Below are 17,058 nucleotides of genomic sequence, written 5' to 3'. Positions count from 1 at the left end.
CCGGAAATGCGTGTGCTAGCTTTCTGTGTGCTTAGGTGCCCGAGCTACTGAGGGTCTAGGTCCGGGCAGCCGAAGAGTGTGGTAGGTAACGGTCGTCAGCGCAAGGGTCATTTCGTCGCTGGGAAGGGACGGCCCTCGCCCGCGGTGATGGTGGTGAGCTATGCCCGTGGTCCTCAGGGCCGGGACCCGGGCCCAGCCCAGGCTCCTTTCGATGTGCTGTCTTTCGTTAGCTTCCCCGACCCGCGCTCGCGGGCCTGTAGGGCTCTCCGACAGGGCGTGCTACCGGAGTTGGCCTGAAGCCAGTCCTCGCTTTGTTTTCTGGCTCCTCCCCTCCCGCCTCTCCCGCTGTCTCCGCCCTATTCTGTTTTCCCAAAGACTGTCTGAACTGGGAGGGATCCCCTAGCGCCCTTGTTTTACCAGTGAGAAAACTGAGGCCTTTAAGAACTGACTTGTCCAAGGTCACTCTCCGTATTTTGGGGGCCAAGGCGAGATCAAGTTCAGTATTCTGCTAATGGTACGGACTAGACCTTAGTATTATTTTGAAAATGTTAGCCTCCAACTGCAAAAGCAAACATATCCTAGTCACTTCTCAACCTCTCCTTTTTCCTGTTCCATTAAAAAAAAAAAAAAACAACTCTGAAAACTCACTGCCAGTCTTGAGTCTTCATAGAGGCGGCGAGCGAGGTTGGGGACAACAAAAGTAGTCTCAAGTTGGTGACAGATAAGTGGAGTAACGTTACCTTATTCCAAGTTTTACAGTTTATCCTCCCTGTCCTTTTTACACCGTTTTGGTTTTCCGTTTTTACTGAAAACTGAGAATTTTCTAAGTTAAGAATTAATTTGGTATTTGTTTTCTCCTTAACCCAACCAGCAAGCTTTGATAAAGAGCATATACACACACACATACTTAAAGCTAGTTTGGCAGTTGTAATTCTGGGTACATACTAATGGAAAGTAAAGTAAAGCACTTCAGATCCTTACCCAGGAATTTCATTTTTCACAAACTGTGCTTACTCTTCTATTGATATTTAGGTTATATAGCTTCCCCCAAATTTTGAATACAGTTAATTAAGATGCAGAAATGATTAGCAGTCAGTTATTATGTGTGGTTAAAGTATTTTGCGGCTTCTGGGGTCACAGAACCTGAGTTCAAGTCCTGCCTTCACCACTTTTCTATCTCGGTGCCTCAGTTTCCTCATCTGTAAAATACAAACTATGTTAATAGTACTTGCATAAAAGAATAAGATCTGGGAATTAAATGAGATTAAAAACTCAGTGCGTTAGCTCAGTTCCAGGTACATAAGTGTTTAATAAATGTTACAGTAATTGTCATTATCTAGAGACTTATTAATAAAGGGTACATGGGGGAAGAAAATTGTAAAGTCATGATCATGACTTCTTGGGATGCAGTAAATAATATTAGGAGTAAGGACCTTGTTAACACATTGTTGAAATTTATCACCCCTTCAGTTGATAGACAGAATGTTAAATGTGTTGAGGTGCTTGAGAGGATTTAGAAGAAAATGCTTTGTAAGTGTTCTATATCTGAAAATACATGTTGATGTTCAGGTTAGCAAGATGAACAAAGATGCGCAGATGAGAGCAGCAATTAACCAAAAGTTGATAGAAACTGGAGAAAGAGAACGGTAAGTAATCGATTGTGTTAATTAATTACATTTAACATCTTTAAATTACAGTTATAAGAATCTAAAAAGTAACAAAACTGATGTCAGTGGAAATAATTACAGAAAATTGAGATTATCAAAAGCAATTCCTAACATCTGTTAAAAATGCTTAGGTCTGTTCAATATTGCAAGACTTGGAGGGAAGTGGATCATGTACAAAGATGAACAGGAAGTGACTCTCTCTCAAAAAATGTCTAATCTAATGGAGAAGAAAAATACCCAGATAACTACAATTGAAGATAAAATGTTACCCACTTTTTAACAGGGAGACAACATGATGGACCAGTTTCAGTTACCAAGCTCTCTTAACCTCAGAGCAATGTGTGCTATTCCTACTCTCTGAAACATTCTTCTTCCTTCCCCCCATCTTTAACTAATTCTAGCTCATTATCAGGTCTTAATTTAAGTATCATCTCTTCTAGAAATCTGTTAACTCCCAAATACCTTGTTCCATCATAGTATTTAATCACTTTGTATTATAATCACCTCCTTTGCTAGTTTGTATCAATAGAATCTGAGTTCCTTGACAGCAGAAATACTACTGTATACCGAGCATCGTGCCTAGCACATAATTGGCCAGGTAAATATTTGAAGAATGAACAGGTTTGGAAGTACAGAGGAGAGTCTAAGGAATCAAAAAAGGCTTCCAGGAGCAGGGTGATAAATTGTATGAGAGAAATATATATAAGGAACAAGAGGGATCTCTCAGTTCTACCTGGGGATTAAGGTAATCAGTAAAGCTCTCACAGAATAGTAGAAGTGGTACTTCAGCTGGATAAGAAGGATTCGCAGTTCCCCAACCCGGTAAAGGAGAAAGGACAGTCTAGGCAAATGGAACCGAATATGCAAAGTCAAAGAGATTTGTTACAATATGATAATATTCTGGGGAACTGTGCAGTTAAAATGTGAAAGACAGTGGACAGGAGAAATGTGGCTTTTGTATAATCAGAAATCTTTCCATTCACAATGATAAGAAACTGAACTCAGAACTGGCTCAGCCAATTTCCATATAAGATCGTGTGACTAAAAGTCTAGGGCTTGAAGGTGCTTCAGGCACTCAAAAATTGTTGCCAAGAACATGTCTGTCTTTCCGTCTCTCATCTCTGCTTTCCTCTCTGTTGGCTTTATTCTCAAGAAGGCACTACCCACAAGGTGGCAGAAATTAGCAGTTCAAAATTTACATCTCTCCACCTGAGACTACCGTTCTCCTAGTAGTTTCAGCAAAGGACCTAGCTAGATTACCATCCTACTTAAGGTAATAGGCCATTCATAATCAGCGTTGCCTAGGTCACATTTCCATTGCTAGAGCCCTACCCGGATTTCTTACACCGAGAGTTGTGGAGTGTTTTTACTGTCAAAGAAATGGCAGGAAAATAGGTGGTAGTTTGCAAAAACATCTGTTGTTGATTTTATCCTTGGGTGGTGGGAGTCATTAAAAAATTCTAAGAAAGGGACTGACTAGATCATATTTGCACTTTAGGAATGTTATTTTGGCAGTATGGAGGATAGACTTGAAGGGCTAGAGATAAATTGCAGAAGATAATAGGTTAAAAGTGGAAAACAGCAAAAATGGAAAGGAGAACTTACAGGTTTTTTTTTTTTAAGTAAAATCAACAACCCTTGACATGAGGAATGAGGAAGAAGAAAGCCTCTAGAACAGTGCCTTGGGAAACTGAGAGGATAGTATTGCCAATAACGGGTGTAGGGTATTATGTATTACTGTTTTTTTATCTGTTTTCATTCATGCAGCTTAAAGTTACTGAGTTTCTACCATATGCCATGTCCTGTTAGGTGCTGGAGATATAGTAGTGAACAAAATGAAGCCTGTTCTTTTACACAGCTTACATTCTAATGGGAGGAGACAGAAAATAATATGTAATATGTCAGATGGTGATGAGTTCTAGAGGAAAAATAAAGCAGAGAATAATCAGGTGTGTTATTTTGGATAAGAAAAAAAAAGTAGTCTTCACTGAGATCAAAAGGATATGAGGGAGTGAGGGGACTCTTAAGAGCCATGGTCCTGACACAGTAGCTTTCCTGGCGTTTTTTTTTCCTTGTGTGCCTTGTGGGACCTTAGTTCCTGGACCAGGGATGGAACCGAGGCTCCAGCAGTGAAAGCGCCAAGTCCTAACCACTGGACAGCCAGGGAGTTCCCTTGCCTGGCATTTTGAGGAACCCATGGAAACTAATAAGACTGAGTCAGCTGGGTGTAGGAAACAGTAAAGTCAGAGGCATTGCTTCGGAGGGGGCAGACCATGCAGGGTCATTTAGGTTGTAGTAAGGACTTGAAATTGTATTCTGAGTAAATTGGGAAGCCACTGGAGGGTTTTGAGCAGTGAGAGGAGAAGGACGTGTACAAGGGAAGTAGCAGGGGGATGAGTTAGGAGGCTTTGGCAACAGTCCAGTCAAGAGAAGATGGTGGCTTCAACTAGGTAGTAATGGCAGAGGTGGTGAGAAACATTTGGATTTCAGGTATATATTTTAAAACTGGAACCAATAGGATGTGCTTATGGGTTGGACGTTAGTGTTATCAAAATTGCTGAGTGGGGCTTCCCTGGTGGCGCAGTGGTTGAGAGTCCGCCTGCCGATGCAGGGGATGCAGGTTCGTGCCCCGGTCCAGGAGGATCCCACATGCCACGGAGCGGCTGGGCCCGTGAGCCATGGCCGCTGAGCCTGCGTGTCCGGAGCCTGTGCTCCGCAACAGGAGAGGCCACAACAGTGAGAGGCCCGGGTACCGCGAAAAATAATAATAATAAATAAATAAAAATAATTGCTGAGTGAAGGATGCTGCCAAGGTTTCTAGCCTGAGGATCCGGAAGAATGGAGTGGCCAGTCTGACAAGGAGAACAGCTTGAGATGGAAGAAAAGCAAGAGTTGGGTTTTGTCCCTGTTACGATTAAATGACTTAAACATCTAGATGGAAATGTCACATAGTGGATGTTAGGAATACTGAAAAAGAAGCAGTTTGGTTTGGGACTTGACATGTTTAAGCTGAGAAATGAGGTGATTTAGGTTGAAGATTGAGGTTTTATAAGACTAGGTATTGCAGAAGGATAAAATATTTTATTGCACCCATGATGCCATTAGTTGTAATACCCACCAATATTTTTTTAACCTTTAAGAATAAAGAAAATACTGCCAATTAAATTATGATAGGCATGCCAATTACTGACTTGTTAAAATGTGGGAAAGCACAGTCTTAGAATTAATGAAATACCATAGTTAATGTGTAATTTAGAAGGATAATGAGAAAAAGGGAAGGGCAAGTCTGAGATTAGATATATAACGGGGCAATAAGAGAGCTAATGGGTAAGAATTTGTAGTTAAAGAATGGATTTTGGAGTTTGAAGATTTCAAAAGTACAGCTGCTTCAAACTCAACTAATACCCTTCTGAAGTTGTACAAAACCCACAATATTCCTGTTGGTGGAGGGAAGTAGAAAGTGTGTAAGAAGGCCAGAGAGTAGGGTTTCTTAAGAAGAATTGTACCCCATCCACTTCATTGAATTTTACTGATGACAAAAATGAGGCCCAGCATTTAAATGACTTGCATAAGACCAAAGAACTTTTTAGTGGTAGAACCAAGATTAGGCCATGGTTAAAGTTTTATAACTGGAAGTGGGATTTTTAATTGAACAGTTGAAGCTTTGCTTCAAGCATTCCTATCTAAGATATTGTACACTTGAACACTATCGTAGTTTAATTTGGAAACACTTCTTTTTCAACAGCCTCAAAGAGTTGCTGAGAGCTAAATTAATTGAATGTGGCTGGAAGGATCAGTTGAAGGCACACTGTAAAGGTAATCTTTCATTTAGAAGATAAGCTAATTCCATAGCTCTCAACTGTGTTGGTTTGGAATTCATTAGAAAAATTATAGTCAGTATTTTAAGATATATTGAGTGCTCAAGCATAATTTTAAACAAATAGAAAATTGAAGCTTGATGGTAATAGATTACCTCCTCTCAGTGATAATATGTAGACCTATTCCTTAATTTTTAGAAATTTTCTTTGTGTTTCTCTTAAAACAAGTGAGGCAAGATTTCCTCTGGCATGGAATATGGAATCCCACCTTTTTTGCTGTGCCTACTCAAAGTGAAACATTAATTATTCCTAGTCTGTTTTTCTTAACACATTGAGCACTTTACGGTTGGCAGACTTACGGGAATTATATCTCCTATCTTTAACAGTGTTATTTTTGAAAAAATCATCTATAAAAGCTCTTAGAAAATTGCATGTATTTTTAAAACTATAAAATGGGAGCTTGTTAAATTGCAATTAGGTATTGATGATTATGCCATTAGATACAATTACAAGTGTCACTAAGATGAGCCTCCTTCCTTTCTGGCTCAGCTTTTGGTATGCTGGAATTCTGGATATTTATAATGAATTCTCGTATTGGTTTCTACAAATGATAATAGAAACTATTTATATCATTAACCGGAAGAAGGCAATGTGCCAAATTAATAAAAGCATAGACTTTGAGGTCATACAGACCTTCACTGGTAAGACTAGAGCTGGATTTCAAGTCGTGTTTGAATGAGTTATTTAATCTTTAAGCCTCACTTGCCTCACCTCTGAAGTGGGAAAAATGCCCAGCCTGTCAGCTTATCGTGAATATTAAATGATGCAAAGCACCCAGCACATAATAGGGGTCCAATAAGTGTAAACTCCTTTCTCCTTCTTTTGGCCCAGCCTAGAGAAGAGAAAGGAGCAAAGGAGTTGTTCTGTATTTTAATTTGGGGCTGTGAAATTACAAGTTAGACTTAAATTACAGTTTTTTCCCCTCCATACATTCAAGAGCTGATATGATTATCGTGAAATAAGATCTGTGCAGTTGTAAGTTTCCAGTTTTTTACAAATATTAGATTTGAATTTACAGTTCAGATTCATTCTAAGTGTTATAATTATTTTATGTTTTTGATCTGGTGAATACATACTGTGTTTAAGGTTGAAATAAACCTTCATTAGAAAAGAAAAAAAGAAGTGTCCTCTTTTTTTTTTAAAGACCAGTCTGTACTCTAAAAACATGATCTTAACCCTTCCTCTATGAAAATCTTTCTTACAGATAATGATTTTAAATGATATGATTTGTTTTTTGCTTTTGCATAAGAGGTAATTAAAGAAAAAGGACTAGAACACGTTACTGTTGATGACTTGGTGGCTGAAATCACACCAAAAGGCAGAGGTAAGGAATGAATACAAATTGAGTGAAAGAAATTGTGGGCTAAGACATGATTTTTTTTTCTCTCTTTTGCTGGTGCAGCTTTTCTTTCTTTTTACAAGGAAAAGCACCCTTTCCAAAATTATGTGGGTACTTGCATCTCCTCTTTCGGAAGAGTTATAGTTGCCTTACCAACTTTTGTGCATGGTCTTGAGTAACAAACAAGTTAGAGGTGTAAAACGTTTTTGCACTGTTAAAACAGTACACAAATGTAAGTTGATGTGGTTGTTAGAACAGATCATTTTTATAATACAGGATTTTGTAGAGGCAAATATTACCTGAAGCTAGGATTTGTAAACTTTAGCCTGATATTTAATAATTCAGAGCTTTACACCAGCCCCTGAGTCATTGCTCTCTTTCCTTACTAAAAATAAACAAAAATGTCTTCTTGAATGTCTAATTACAAATTTGGTAGCTCCATAACTTCATGGTCAGGGTAATTCATATTTAAGACTCATACTTCAACTACCTTCTTAATTTCTCCCTTTAATACCTTGTTTAGAGAAGCCAAAGGAAAGAGAGGAAGTAGTATATTAACAAACTATTAACAAAATATTTATATGTAATAAGTATTAAGTCAGGAATTACATCATATAATTAAGTGTAACGAGATTACTTTCATCATTTCATTTGAGGAAGTCAGTGGGGGGAGGGAGAGTTGTATTGTAAGTGGAAGCAGGTAAATTAGATGACCCGTTAGTTATTTCCTCACACAGAAATAGTAAAAAGAATTTAAGTGTGAAAAGTAAATGATTTTAAAATTATTACTAGGGAATACTAGTCCCCTGAACTGCTACCATGTGGAAGGAGCGACAACATCTCGTGGTCCTTTCCAGCCATCTTTTTAGGGCTGTTTACAGCTAAACAACATGACTTTTTTGGTCAATCATGTCTCAGGAAAAGGAGAGGGAAAAAGCAGTATTTATTGTTCTCCCCATGGATTTATGTTTTAAAATAAATTTCTGTAATTTCTTTTTCTACTTTTCTTCTGTAATTTATGCTTAATCTGTTAACATTTAAGAACTTAATCTGTTAACAGGGTAGAAATCATCCTTTGCTTCTCCTTCAATACTTGTGTGTTGGACATTTCAATCCGTTGTAGCTCCCTTGCTAGAGAATGAGCAAAAAAGAAAAGAGAAGTAAAAATAAATCTTTTCTTTTATTTTCATAGTGTTATTTTTATTGTCAAGAGAGGTATTTGTTTTTATTTTTTAAATTAACATACAGTAAAATTGACCCTTTTTTAGTGTCAGTTCTATGAACTTTATACACATGTATAGATTCACTCTAAAAAACTCCCTCAAGCTGTTCCTTCATAGTCACACCACATCTCTAACCCCAAGGCAGCTGATCTGTTCTCCATCACCATAATTTTGATTAAAAGTATATTTAACATACATAGTGATCACACTTGCAGTGGACTTGAATTAATTATGTAGTCTTTATTTCTAGGCAGGCTTACAGTAAATTTATAAAGAGGAGTATCTGTATAGTTAATTCCCTATTGTCCTTATTTTTAGTAGCCAAAAAGGGGGAAAATAGTGTAGATTTATTTATTGACATTTAATATTAATTTAAATTTCAAAGAGCAGGGCTTTTTTTCCTTTTTTTTTTTTTTTTTCCATGCCACACGGCTTGCAGGATCTCCGTTTCCCAACCAGGGATTGAACTCGGGCCACACAACAGTGAAAGCCTGGGATCCTAGCCACTAGGCCACCAGAGAACTCCCATTTTCCCATTTTTAGTTTAATATTCTGAGTAGATAATACAGTTACATGGTTCAAAATTTTAAAAATAAGCCTATAACAAATACAGCTACTGTTGAAGCTTTTGCATCTTTGCTCATTCAAGTATATGCATTTATTTCAATACAGTATTGCCAAATTACATTCCCCAAAATGTTTTGTCAGTTTATTCTCCCACCAGCTAATATGAGAGGGCCAGTTTTCCCTCAGTCTTGCCAATATATACATTACTGACCTTTGGATTTTAGCCAGTCTCATTGGTAAAACATGCTATCTGAATGTGGTTTTAATTTTCATTTCTGTTGTGAGGTTAAACTCCTTTTACATTCAAGAACTATATGCCTCTCCTTTTCTTCATCTCCTTTGCTCATTTTTCTGTAAGCCTGCTGATCTTTTTCATATCAAATTGAAGAAATTGTGTAGTAGAGAGATTAGCAGTGTTTTCTCAGTTTTTGTTTTTGTTTATGGTAATTTTGACCAAGCTTATTAAGTTGTTGCATTTGAATCAAATTCATTAATCTTTTACAGCCTCTGTTTAAAAAAGGCCTTTTCTATTCCTAGTTTAAAGAATTTTCACATGTGCAATATATTTTTAGGTATTGGATAATTCATTCAAATAATGAATTGCAAATATACTTTATTTTCTCAAATGTCTTTATTTTTTTATTGAAGCATAAGGGTTACTTTTGAAATTATTTTGTTGGTAGTCCTGAATAAAATACCAAATCTCAAATTGACATATATTAATTGGGATCTTCTTTACTCTTATGTTTTTATTTTTATATTTCAGCCCTGGTACCTGACAGTGTAAAGAAGGAGCTCCTACAAAGAATAAGAACATTCCTTGCTCAGCATGCCAGCCTTTAAGATTGAATTAGATTGTGTTGTTTTGTGGTTTTATTTCTGAAAGTAAAACTTGCCATAAATTAGGAATTGATTTCCCAAAATAAAATCCTTTTTTGTATGATGGTATACAGTTTTCAGTAATGATGTATACAATTGTATTGATTTTTTTCCCTAAATGTGTTATTTTAATAAATATCTCATGAATGAGTTTGAAGTTTCCTTGGATTTTGGAATAAATGGGACTTTATTAATAGTTCACCAGATTTGTTAAGAGAAAAAGTCAAGCAGTGAATATAGTTTAAGTGTTAAGTATGTAAATGTTAAGTAAGCAAATCTCTGTAATAACAGTTGAGGAGAGGTAAGCAGCCTCTTCTGATTGTTTGGATGTAGTGTATGCCTCTTTTGAATTCCTATAATATTTTATAATATATGTCCCACCTTGTACTACAGATATCTTATTTGTTATAAACGCTGAGGGTTAGGACCGGGTCTTACTCATCTTTATGTGCCTTCCTTATTCCTCAAAGAATTTACCATCTTATTGGAAGAGAGAACATTTGCAAACTGGCTCCATACCAAGCTCCTCTCACATACTCTACTCATCTGAACTTTGAAAGCAGAAACTAAATTGCATCCCCACTTACTAAGGTCAAGAAAGAACTTAATGGGAAATAATCTCCACCCATAGCTTTACTCTGACATCAAGATTGGCAAATCCATGGACTTTTGTCTATTCTTATGTGACCTCTGCTGGAAAACAAGAATGTTGACCATCCGGCCACTTGGAACTCTTCCCACTACTCACGTTGTTTATACCTACCACTGGAAGCTCCTTCTGTTTCTTGTGGATACCTTTTGCTGTATGGAACTTTAAATAATGGTGTTTCTTAGTGCTCCCTCTGGGCCCTCTGCCTAATGATATAATTTCCTGGGCAGATACCAGGAAAGTTGGGTCGGACCATGGCTTCAAATACTAACAGGTTGCTAAATGTTAAATTGCATCTCCAACCCAGCCTCCAGATCCATACACTCAACTGCTATGGATCAGCTTCCTTCAATGTTCCATAAACACCTCAAACTGACCCCACCTGAGAGTGATTTTCTTTTTCCTCCAGTAACTGCCCCTACTGTGTGGTGCCTCCCAGACATACAGATTACCTGAGGAGCTTGTTAAAATACTGATTCTGAAGGTAAGGGATACGGCACAGGATTCTGTATTTCAGGCAAGCTTCTCAAACATGCTCGTGCTGCTGATCAAGACCATTTTGAGTGTAGCAAGACTAAATTGTCCCCCTGCCTGCTTAGGCCCTCTTAGTTCAAGCCCAGATTACTTCAGTCGGCTCTTAATATTTCTGCACTCCAGTTGCTCCATGTTTCCTCCAGTATATCTTCCACATTATTGCCTAAGTGACCTTACTAAAATTCAAGCCTGGTCATTTTATTCCCCTACTTGAAATTTCTCAATAACTTCTTAGTTTGCAAGGTAAAATTCAAGCTCTGCCGTACCACCTAGGCCCTTCTTGATCTGCCATTTACTTATTTCTCTGGGTAAAGAGTCCCCAAAAGTACCAAGTTGTTACATCTGTAATACATTGGAAAATCCACGAAAATGGAAAGCCTTTCTACTTACGGCATTCCTACTTGCCCTTCAAAATTTAGCTTGAGTCATTGCCGAAATATTCTGACGTTTCTTGCTCTGGTTTAGATTCCCCACCACTGTTTTTCGGTAAGAAGCACCTGTGCCTAATTTCAACACTGGTTTTCCAACTTCAACATGCATCTCCTGGAGGGAAGGAAACATGACTAATTTTTACTTTGTATGATACTCATTTGTGGGTGAATGGACAAAGGAATATATGAATGCACTAGTGAATGAACATTATAGGAGCACCAAAGAAGGTAACAATTGAGTGTAGCTGAGGAAAGCCTTTATGTTAATTTTTGGTTCATGTCCTAGAGATACAACTTTATATTTCTGATGAATTTATAGTTTAAGTGTAGTCATTGAACCAACTAGACTTAATTATGTAAATTTTGAGTCCAAGATACACACAAAAAAATCATAAAACTACCCCAAAGAATTTTTTGTTTCGCCTCATCTCTTGTAAAGCAATGATCCAAAGTAATGATAGTTATATTCACCATTCTGCTACCGATTATCAAAAAGGAAACAATCTTAAATGGTACATAAATGTTAAAAATGAGTAGTTTTTATTTCATACTACTGTATATGAAAGCGAATCAAAAATTGCTCATAGAAATAACTTTTAATAGCTCAAAAGCAAATATGAGAAAATGGAAAACAAGTTATTATGAAAATATTTTGAAATGGAACAAAAATAGCTGAATCGAAAATATGTAATAGCAATTCAAAATACTAAAGAATCTAGATTTAAAATAATAATGCTGAGAACTCCCCCACCACCTCTAGGGTTTTTTTTGACATCTTAGAAATTATAGTTTGCATCTAGAACACTGATACCTTTTAAATAAACCGACTTTGTGTATATTTTGACTCACATCACTGATTTATGTAAACTAGGAACACATTCTTTAAAAATCTTGCACCCTTTCGTGCTCAATGTTGGAAATTCAATAGAAGATTACTGTTACATGACTGTGCTGGGTGAGTAAAATACTAATTAAGATTACCGTAAGCTTCTCTTGTATAGGATTAAAGAAGATCTAAGTAAATTATTTATGTAATCGCTTTGCTCTGGCATCACAAGTGTATCATTTGGTTGCACAGTGCAAAGCCAGGGCCTGGGTTTTCTGGGGATTGGTAATTGGATATGGGACATTTCATAACTTGAAAAAAGACTCCATCCAACTCAAGAGAATTGTGACAGCTGCTCAGTAGCTGATGTTGGAAATGATCCAATGTGTGTGTGTGTGTTGTGTGTGTGTTAACCCTTCTTGTAAATGGCTATCTCATGTTACTCAGTGACTCCATAAAAACCCCTCATATTTACCATTAGAAACCACACAAAAGTCATTGGATGAATCTTCCAAGAAAACTAAGGTGCAATCAGACAATTTGAACTGTGGTCTCATCTATTATACTGAATTATCAGGTAAGGCTGACTCTTCTGCCTCAGTTTCCTCGTCTGCTCAACAGATCTGATAATGCTGACCTGGAAAGAATGAAAATAATTTTTAAAACTGTAAATATTATTAGGATAATTATAAAAAGCAATCTGGGTAATCAGAAAAAGCAATATGGATTCACATTACTCCTAGGAAAAACTAAAAATATTTATTTACTATGTGTCTTCTAGATTTATTTAGATACATGAATTACACTTGTGTGGAAAATAGCTGCTTTTATTTTTCAGGAATTTATAAATAATATTAATTGCCTGAGAATACCTACAAAAATAAAGACCAGCATAACTTGATCAGAATAGAAAAAAAAATCACTATAATGGCACTTAGCAGGGTGAGTTGAAATTATCTTTTTACCCTCGTTTTACTATGACACAAACTGTATCCCACTTCTCTTTTGATCTTCGGTGTGAAACAGTAAATTCTTGACATGTTCTTTTGAATGAATTAAAAAACCTGTTTATTCCAGACTTCGAATTTATTTGGTTATTCTGCTTATCAACCACCAGGGGGCATTTGAAACCTGTATGTTGATCCTCTCTGGGGCTCACTGAAATGTGTTCTCATTTCAACAGGCCCAAAAGCAGGCCAGTCAGCTTTTTCAAGATGAAAGTGTACTTGAATTAAAGCTTAATATGAGGACCTCAGAATGTGCTTCTAGTATAAATTAAGATGAAGCTACACTGATATGTTATTTTACTGGGATAAGAATAATAATAATGTAGATATTATTTTTCTGGGATCATTTTCTGAAGCCAATTTAGTAATTCAGGCAGCAAATTGATTTAAATAGCATACACCACAACTGAAATGGTTCTATTTCAGCTATTTTATCAAAAAAGAAGCACAGTATGTACATTAATAAATAAAATAATTTCCAGTATATTTTCCGTCATGCTCCTCTCTCAGAACGCCCTTTTAAAAGGTAATAATATTCATATTTTCCTTTTTCTTACTATGTAACTTTGTTAAAAAATATACTATGTGCATAAATAGAGCATTATATAGTTCCAAACCCTGTGGACATTCAGTGAACGTTGGCTTATGATGACAGTGGTGAAGAAAGCCAACAAATGAAGGCAGGCAGAATCTGCACTCATGGTGCAATGTTGCTCATAAAATAGTTTCAAGTACAGCAGCTGGTACTTACCACATCTATAAATGCTTTGGCTTTGTGCCTGGGATCACCAGAATTAAGTGATAATAAATGCCGTTCATTTACTTTATACCTTCGTATTCTAAAATTACTTGTGGAGGGCACAGCTTTGAGAATTTATCCTTCCTAGGCAGCTAGTTGCATCAAAGTTGGGCTTTGGCAGGGTAAGAGGCACTAAATAGAGTAATTGAAATAGAGATGTCCATTAAACCACAGCCTGTGTGACTGGGTGATTTAGGTAGCGATACACATCGTGTCATTTGGGGAGTGTTCAGTGTGGCTAGTACAGTATGTAAGTGAGTGCTCTGGTCTTCTCAGTTCTACCACTATTGTGCTTAAAGACTTCATTAGTCACTTAAATGTTCTACGTGCAGTTGCCTATCAATAACACATCTCCTTTCCGCTAGGGATGCTGGGAGTATAATAAAGTATGGGAATTATGGGCACTCCTCTTCGGAGGTGTGACATAAAGTCAAAGTTATGGTAAAGGACTTCACAAGTCCTTATATATATGCTGTACTTTTCTCCTTGTAACGGTGCTCATAAAACAGTTTTGTGTATGGAGTCTATCTCCCATATTTTACCCCATCCATAAACATCGGGCTTTCAGCAGACTATTTCATGAAAAAGCACTGAGGCTTTCACTGATCAGCTGCATTTCCTATGTTCCTGATACAATTCTTTCACTTTACAGAGACTTTGTAGAGACCTCGTCAGTTAATGACCCCTTTATCATTATTATCCATCACTCCCTTCATGTTCTCTCTTCCCTCCCTACCCGCTTAGATTTGATGGTTTATCATTAGAACTCCTCTACAATTACCCTGAACTTCTCTCTTCTTTTTTTCTAATCTCACACACAGTCGTGCTTAAACCTAGTTACCCTGAGCGCTTCCTCGCTGCGTGCACCTGATCACCTGAACTCTGTTGAGGAAAATCACACAACCCTTCTGTAAGTTCCGCTCTAAAATAACGACATTCTCAAAAACAACTGGCATGAACTTTTCAAAAATGTTAATGTCAAGAAAGAATGAAAGACTAAAAAAAAAAAAAAAGACACAAAGGTCAGGAACCATTCTATGTTAAAAGAGAATGAAGATACATTAGTATTTAAAGCAATGTGTAAATAAAGAAATAAAACAACTATTAAGAACATTATTAGGGTAATTGGAGAACTTTAAACATGAACTGTGGCACTTAAAATTCCTGAATGTTACATTTGTATTCAAGTAGAATGACCTTGTTCCATGGTGAAGCATTTAGGGGTGAAGTGTCACATTGTAACTAACTCTCCAATGGGTTCAACAACAGAAATGTATATATGTTTAATATGGAGAGAGAGAGAAAGAACATGTGAATCTAACAGAAGAGGATGTAAATGCTTATTTCAGATAGGTTTGAAATTTTTCAAAGTAAAATTTTGAGAAGAAGAAATGATCACAAATCTCAATGAACACTTTTCACTGCTTAAGAACTCTCCTACGCTTTTCTAGTATTGAATATATACATTTTCCCACCCCCCTGAAATGCTTATTTCACACTCCTCCCCTGTACTAACAACACTGCCTTATGCTTTATCAAGGGACAGCTGCAATCAGACAAGAACCCAGCATCACCAAAACTTCCAGCCTTCCTGAATCTGCACCCACACATCCAGCCTTTCCTCTGCCTGTGCTCTGTGCTTCTCTCTCTTTCTCAATGATTGATTGCCCTCCTGTGGTTGTCCCCTTCTTCCGTCAGAAGTTTCTCTCTAGCAGCACAGTCACTTAGCGCAGCAGTGTCCCTCTTTTATAAAAACCATGCCTTGATCACAGATCTCCCTCAAGGAACCGCCCCATTTCTCTGCTCCCATTCAAAGCAAGGAAGGCGGCATCACTGAGTTGTCTCTAGGTACTGTCTCCATTTCTTCACCTACCACTCATTCACTCATGGAAATTACATTCCAGTGAAACTATTCATGTCAAGGTCAAGAGAGACTTACTACCTTAATCAACCTCTTGGCAGCACCGTAACAAGTGACCACTCTCCTTCCTCAGACACATTCTTTCCTTGATTTCTGAGCTACAAAACTATCTGACTTTCCGCCTAACTCACAGCTGCTTTCTGTCTTGTTTGCTGACTTCGGCTAGACCTCTAATTGTTAAGAGTTTCTCAAATCCTAATCACGTGATTTAGTTTTTTCTCTATCTGCACTCTCCCTAAATCAAGGGTTCTTAGCTGTTTTTGTGTTACTTTAGCAGTAAAGTGAAGCCTATGAATTCTCTTCCAGAATAATATATTTAAATGCACAAAATAAAATGCTTAGAATTATGCAGGAAAACTATACTAAAATATAAGATATTTCCAAATAAATGCATGATATTCCTCTTTATTAACGCAAAAATAAGGCAATGTATTTCAAACACAGGTAAGCTTCATGTATTATTATTTTAAAATATCAGTGTAAAGGCTTATTCAAGTTATTTATTAACTTGTATAAGAACATTAAATTGTGAGATGGTATTCAACAGGACAACATATATACATCATCTATACATGGTATGTTGGACATTCCATCAATTTCAATTTTTTGTTTTAATGGTTGCAAGTATTGAAACTCTTGATTGGTTAAGATATATATATTTTTGCAAATGGAGTTAAAGCTTCTTTACCTTACTCTGCAAGGCCAAAAATCTTATCTCAAAGAACACCAGAATTCTCAAAGCCTTTTTGTGTTTAACTCTAATAAGATTTGGTTCTAAGATCAAAGGTCATAAGCTAGGACAAAATCTTTTTTAAAAAATTAATTAATTAATTTATTTTTGCTGTGTTGGGTCTTCGTTTCTGTGCAAGGGCTTTCTCTAGTTGGCGGCGAGCGGGGGCCACTCTTCATCGCGGTGCGCGGGCCTCTCACTGTTGCGGCCTCTCTTGTTGCGGAGCCCAAGCTCCAGACGCGCAGGCTCAGCAGTTGTGGCTCACGGGCCTAGTTGCTCCGCGGCCTGTAGGATCTTCCCAGACCAGGGCTTGAACCCGTGTCCCCTGCATTGGCAGGCAGATCCTCAACCACTGTGCCACCAGGGAAGCCCCAAAATCTTTGATAGAGTTTATATCAGGAAGAAAAGGGTTATAGATCTGTGGTTCAGCTTTAATACAATCAAGATAGAAGTAACTTCTGAAGGAGTCCTCAGTAGTTCCTAGGTGTCCATAGATTTCTTTTTTTAGAAAAATTGATAGCCATCTCAGGGTAAAGCACCTTCTCCAGCATTTCAAAGTTTGGAAAGGATGTCAGTCTCTGTTCTGGTGTTCCCAATCAGCTGCTAAT

The 17,058-nt window shown here is 37.2% G+C and overlaps 1 protein-coding gene across 2 annotated transcripts; it reads left to right on the top strand.

Moving 5' to 3' along the window:
- Position 1: 1 nt before the first annotated feature.
- Positions 2-9,622, top strand: ENY2 (ENY2 transcription and export complex 2 subunit). 2 transcript variants are annotated; one of them, XM_082674769.1, is made up of 5 exons: positions 2-81; positions 1,570-1,646; positions 5,413-5,483; positions 6,795-6,869; positions 9,441-9,622. In XM_082674769.1, exons 2-5 carry the CDS (start codon positions 1,579-1,581, stop codon positions 9,515-9,517), a joined length of 291 nt encoding a protein of 96 aa, XP_082530895.1. In that variant the 5' UTR covers positions 2-81; positions 1,570-1,578; the 3' UTR covers positions 9,518-9,622. The 2 variants fall into 2 exon arrangements, with proteins under 2 accessions (XP_082530895.1, XP_082530894.1); XM_082674768.1 differs by having other exon boundaries at positions 14-153.
- Positions 9,623-17,058: the final 7,436 nt, after the last annotated feature.

This window comes from Grampus griseus (assembly GCF_964374135.1).
Source record: "Grampus griseus genome assembly, chromosome: 17".
Lineage (NCBI taxonomy): Eukaryota > Metazoa > Chordata > Mammalia > Artiodactyla > Delphinidae > Grampus > Grampus griseus.
The sequence above is the reverse complement of the archived record's forward strand: the minus strand, read 5'-3'. Positions and strand labels throughout refer to the sequence as shown.